At 40.0% G+C, this 6,487-nt stretch overlaps 2 protein-coding genes across 2 annotated transcripts; both read right to left on the bottom strand.

The window, feature by feature from the left end:
- Window positions 1-653: 653 nt before the first annotated feature.
- On the bottom strand, window positions 654-1,355 carry LOC118348857. The gene has a single exon (XM_035691367.1). It carries the CDS (start codon window positions 1,353-1,355, stop codon window positions 654-656), a length of 702 nt encoding a protein of 233 aa, XP_035547260.1.
- A 4,309-nt stretch (window positions 1,356-5,664) lies between these two features.
- On the bottom strand, window positions 5,665-6,487 carry LOC118348856. Its single transcript, XM_035691366.1, has 2 exons — window positions 6,144-6,487; window positions 5,665-6,067 (listed from the first exon to the last, which is right to left on the bottom strand). The coding sequence occupies exons 1-2, from the start codon at window positions 6,485-6,487 to the stop codon at window positions 5,665-5,667; spliced, it is 747 nt and encodes a 248-aa protein (XP_035547259.1).

Here is a 6,487-nt window from a genome sequence, read left to right as displayed (position 1 = left end):
TCCCCACCAGAATTTTGCCATCAACTGCTCCAGATCATTACATAAAGTAGAAGGTAATTTGAAATAGCTCATAGAGTAAGTAGGAATGGACAGTGCAACAGCTTTAATCAAGATTTCTTTTCCACCAACCGAGAGCATCTTTTCTTTCCATCCCTGCAATTTTTTCCAAACTTTATGCTTAATATAAAAAAAACCTTAAATTTGGACCACTCAACCAAAGGTGGAAGTCCAAGATACTTCTCAATCTACTGGCTATGCTGCACCCCCCAAAGCTTCAGTATCTCCTCCCCTTTAGCAGTATGTACATTACAACTAAAAATAATTCCTGTTTTTTCTTTGTTAATCTTTTGAGCAGAAGTAATTAAGGGACCCGAATCCCTCCCAATAACAACCCCAGAGGGCAGCTTCCCATTACTACCTCCTGCATTAATACCTTCCATAACTGCTTCCTCTGAATCATGCATAACCGAAGCACTAATAGCGGAGTCGTTCAAAGAAGTTTCCTGATTTCCAGCCTTAACTCCAACTGGCTGTCGTTCTGTCTCCAATGAAGAAACCGGCAAGAATTCCTTGTAGGTCGAGCACCTCTGGCCAAAATTATCCTTCACGCCTCCCATAGTAGTTCTAACATGCAACCATGGACCAAAGGGAAGCTAATCAGTATCTTGTACATCTTGATTCCCACTGATCTCACAGTCTTTCTGCCGATGACTAATTTTAGCACACATATAACAAAAATTTGGCAAACATTCATAAGCAAACCGAATCCAGCCTAAACCAAACTGACCAAGATTCACAGTGATACCACGCATAAGAGGCTGAGAGATATCGATCTTTACTCTGATCCTCAGATACTCACCCCATGCAACTTCGCCTTGCTCCCCATCAACTTCCTCCACAATGCCAATCTTATTACCAATGAGTCTCCCCACCTTTGCATTCATAGCATTTAAGGGCATATCATACAACCTGATCCAAAACGAAGCCTCATGAAGTCGTATTTTCGTTACTTGTAAGTCCCCCTCCAGATGCTTCAAAAGAACAAGATAACGATCAAAAGACCAAGGCGCCTCCTGAAAAATACGTTGTTTGTCACAATCATCCTCAAATTCCACTAAAAATAAATTTGAGCCCAAATTCTTAAAGCGCACCTTGCATGCAGGTTGCCACACTTTTCGCATCGTGTTCTTGAGAGCCTCTCGATTATAATAACGATCAATTAACAAGGACATCACCAAACAACGTTCCCCACGTGCTATATTTGATTCTAAGAGTGAAGATTCCACATGAATCTCACCCTTCTCCTTCTCAGATAAAGACAGATGTTGGCATAGAAATTCTAGGTCCTCTGCCATCGAGGCAGCAAACGAAGCAAAAATACGATGGAAGAGCCTATACTAAGACAGGAGAGGAGCCTCTATCGAGAGAGGAGCCTGTTTTTAATTGCTGCTTGTTTTTATAAGATCGAAGTATTGATTCCATAAGATATAGATATATATATATATATATGTCAATTAACGAACTTGATTAATCTATCGGGATCACTGTTGATCAGACTCTCAAATATACAACAGAATCTAATCTGGATCAATCTCAAATTGCATGCACTTCAAGTCTCATTAGTCATGACCTATACCACTCATTGATGGACCAACCTAATAATTAAGAATAATGCTATGATGCCTTTTAATTTATACCACTCATTTTTCTTATTTGATATGGCACCGTGTAGCTTATTAAAAAATTTTTAAATATATATTCAATATAAAAGGGCGCTCGAAACAAAAAAAAAAAAAATGAAGACAAAAACTCACGTGACAGTGCATTGTGGTGCCACATTATAAAAGAGTAAAGTGAATTGTATAAATTAGGGAGCATAAGAAAGACAAGTGACGGCTAATAGCTGGACCTATATTGACTTGCATGAACAATGGTTGACTTCACTTCCCATATGTTACAAGGTTAATGTATGATAGGCATGTCTAGCTACCTAGGTTGTGGTCAATCCCTCTCAAACTGGGCACTCTAGTTAGAAATATTTTTTCATGGCATATAGAATCAAACTAATTAATGATTCCTATACTTTGTTTTATTTGATGCTTGATTACCATTGCCTATGTGCATTTAAGACGGTAAAATTGTGCCTCAATTTAATTAAATGGGTAATATGTAGAGTTAGAATTTGAACTGTTATGATGCCTTATAAAATTATTATTTGTCCTGCAAAAAGGTTAAGCTGATGAGGAGTGTTAGATTTAATTTTTTATTTTTCTCAAAGAAGCATATCATAGGTATAATATACGATTACAAGATACAAGACTTAGCATGGTGGGAGCCCCCAATAATCATCTCAAACTAGCAATTACAACACCAAAAAAATAAAATGAAGAGGGATACGGAGCCAATGACTTGGCTCCCACCCATTTCCCACAAAGGAGAGCCGCTTGAAGCGGTTTTGACACTATCTGATAAATAGACTATAAAACTACGACTGGAAGCCGTAGTGAATTGTTGTGTACTACAATTTGTTGGTTTGGATTAGCTGAAGAAGACTTTCACTACCACTTTATCTTGATACTTGGTAACAGAAAACGGGAATATAAGAAAATAGCAACTGGAAGGTGAGTCGAATTGCCGGCAAACAACCGTCACTAGATGTGGAGGCTCGTGTAAGCCACGCACCACTCTTGGAGAGAAGATAATGGTCGAATCTAAGAGATCTGAGACGGTTGCATAAAGAAGAAGGTAATTTAAAGCATCTCATAGAGTAAGTAGGAATGGACTGTGTAACAGCTTTAATCAAGATTTCTTTTCCACCAACCGAGAGCATATTTTCTTTCCATCCTTGCAATTTCTTCCAAACTTTATGCTTAATATCAGAAAAAACCTTATATTTGGACCTCCCAACCAAAGGTGGAAGTCCAAGATACTTCTCAAACTGCTGGCTCTGCTGCACCCCCCAAAGCTTCATTATCTCCTCCTCTTTAGCAGTAGGAACATTACTACTAAAAACAATTGCTGTTTTTTCTTTGATAACTTTCTGACCAGAAACAACCTCATAACATTTTAACAGATCTTGGATCTTCTGATTTTCTTCCACAGTAGCCTTGCAAAACAAAAGGCTATCATCAGCAAAAAGTAAATGGGATATCTGAGGAGCCCCTCTACACACGACAGTTGTGATATCACCTGTGCCCTTAGCTTTTCTGAGCAAAGAAACTAATCCCTCAGTACAAAGTAAGAACATATAAGGGGATAATGGATCCCCTTGTCTAATGCATCTCTAAGGGATAATAGGACCTTTAGGCTCTCCACTAATCAAAACTGAAAAAGAGATAGTCTTTACACACATCATGACTAAAGCAATCCATTGAACATGAAAACCCATTCTGACCATAATAAATTCAAGATAGGACCATTCCACACGATCGTAAGCTTTACTCATATCCAACTTAATGGACATAAAGCCATCCTTGCCATTCCTCTTATTTCTCAAGAAATGCATCAATTCATAAGCCACAAGGATATTATTTGTTATAAGATGACCAGGGACAAAAGCACACTGAGAACTAGAAATGATCTTTTCAAGCACATTTTTAAGCCCATTTGCTAGAACTTTGGAGATTAATTTATACAGCACATTGCATAAACTAATAGGCCTAAATTCATAAATGAATTCATGCTTGCTTTTCTTGGGGATCAAAGTAATAAAAGTATGATTCAGTGAGGAGGGAAGAGTACCAGTTCTGAGAACTTGTAAGACTGCATTAGCGACATCATCCCCCACTATGTGCCAAAATTGTTGGAAGAAAATTGGAGCCATACCATCTGGACCAGGTGACTTGGTAGGATGCATTTGATCCAAAGCTATCTTGATTTCATCACGAGAAAACTTCTTTAACAAATCAGCATTCATTGAAGCAGTGACTTTCCCACTAAAACCATCCAGAAAATCCAAGTTACAACTCTGTTGTTCAGAATGAAACAAAGACTGAAAATAATTTAAGATAATCTGGTCTCTTTCCTCTTCATATTTCCATGTCCCATCTTCACTTTTCAACCCTTTAATCCAATTCTTACTGTTCCTCTGAGAAGCTTTGTGATGAAAAAATTTTGAATTTCTGTCCCCTCCCTTCAACCATAAAACTTTTGCTCTTTGCTTCCACATAATTTCCTCCCTCTCCAACCAAGCCTACAAGTTGTTTCTAGCCTGCATTAATTCCTCTTTTGAAATCCTTCTAGCATCCTCTAATTGCAATCTATGAATATTAGCTCGAGCCCTTCTAATGTTCATCTGGATATGCCCAAATTTCAACTTCTTCCATGCTTCTAGTCCCCTGCTACAACTACTTAATCTGTCAGTGATTGCTACCATTGACCTCCCTTCAAAACCTCCCTGCCAAAACCTTGAAATAACATCACCACACTCCTCATCCTCAACCCACATAGCCTCAAACCTAAAAATTTTATGTCTTGGCCCTTTTATATCAGAAGTGGGCAATAACATAATTGGCACATGATCTGAATGAGCAGCAACACCATGAATGACCCGAGAGAGAGGGAAGCATTCCTTCCAATTGGTATTAGCAACAAATCTATCAAGTCTACAATCATCAAGCACATCTCTGAACGCCTGCATTAATCTGTCTGATCTAGGCCTTCCACCCATTTTCTCTCATTGACATAGCACCTCATTGAAATCACCATAAACAAGCCATGGAATATCCCCATCTTCCTTCAAAGTTCGAAGCAATCTCCAAGACTCATCTCTTTTCTCAGTTTCTGGGTGCCCATACAAACCAGAGAGTTTCCAAACCAACCCTTTATCATCATCCTGGATCTTTGCATCAATGTGGTAGGAAGAGAAACTCTCAATGGATAAATTAATTTCTTTCATCCATAGCATTGCCAAACCACCACTTCTTCCCTCTCAAGCTACTGCAAAACAACAATCAAACCCGACTCTAACACATACACATTCCATCTGCTTAACAGTCATCTTAGTCTCTTGCAAAAACAACACTTTGGGACCTTCCCTCATGACCAAGTCACGAAGTGCTCTAAACCCTCGTGGGTTCCCAAGCCCACGAGAGTTCCAACTTATAGTTTCCATTGTTCTCGGCAGGGCTGCATAACAGCCTCCACCATTGGAATACCCTCATCCTCCTGCACACTAGTCTTCCCTCGTTTAGAAACAATAGCATGCTGTATAACAGCCTTCTTCCCATTAACATCCTGCTTCAAAATGCCATCAATTGGGTTCAGTTGTAAAGGGAGACCAACTCTAGTCCACTTCCGACTAGGCCTTCCCCTTTTGGGCCTTGAAACCTGACCCACAAAGCCCTCTCCCTCTAGGACCTTAGGCCCATCATCTTGAGTTACCTTATCTGTGAAAACCGTAGGAGCATCAACAGACGAAACAACCCCTACATTCATATCATTATCAGTTAAGGAATCAGTTCTTGCATTACACAGAATAATCTCCTAAGCGTCAATTAAGGGATCCGAATCACTCCCAGTAACAGCACCAGAGGGCAGCATCCCATTCCTACCTCCTGCATTAATACCTTCCATAACAGCTTCCTCTAAATTATGCATACCCGAAGCACTAATAACGGAATCATTCTCAACAGTTTCCTGATTTCCAGCCTTAACTCCAGCGGGTTATTGTTCCATCTCCGATGAAGATGCTGGTGAGAATTCCCGGAAGGTCGAGCGCCTTTGGCCAGAATTATCCTTCGCTCTTCCCATAGTAGTTCCAACATGTAGCCATGGACCAAAGGGGAGCTGATCAGTATCTCGTGCACCCTGAGTCCCATTGATCTCACAATCTTTCTGCTGATGACCAAGTTTACCACACATATAACAAAAATTTGGCAAACGTTCATAAGCAAACCGAATCCAAACTGAACCAAACTGACCCAGCTTCACAGTGATGCCCCGCATAAGAGGCTGGGAGATATTTACCCTTACTCTGATCCTCAGATACTCACCCCATGCAACTTCACTCTGCTCCCCATCAACTTCCTCCACAATGCCAATCTTATTTCCAATGAGCCTCCCACCTCTACATTCATAGCATTTAAAGGCAAATCATACAACCTGATCCAGAACGCAGCCTCATGAAGTCGTATTTTTGTTACTTGTAGTTCCCTTCCAGCTGCTTCAAAAGAACAAGATAGCAATCAAACGACCAAGGCCCCTCCCAAAGAATACGTTGTTTATCCCGATCATCCTCAAATTCCACCAGAAATAAATTTGATCCCAAATCTTTAAAGGGCACCTTGCATGCAGGTTGCCACACTTTTCGCATCATGTTCTTGAGAGCCTCTCGATTATAATACCGATCAGTTAACAAGGACATCACCAAACAACGTTCCCCACGTGTAATATTAGATTCTAAGAGCGAAGATTCCACATGAATCTCACCCTTCTCCTTCTCAGATAACGACAAATGTTGGTACAGAAATTCTAGGTCATCTGCCAT

This window comes from Juglans regia, chromosome 7 (assembly GCF_001411555.2).
Source record: "Juglans regia cultivar Chandler chromosome 7, Walnut 2.0, whole genome shotgun sequence".
In the NCBI taxonomy this organism is placed as follows: Eukaryota; Viridiplantae; Streptophyta; class Magnoliopsida; order Fagales; family Juglandaceae; genus Juglans; species Juglans regia.
Note: the sequence above shows the minus strand (reverse complement) of the source record. Positions and strands in the feature narration are given on the sequence as shown.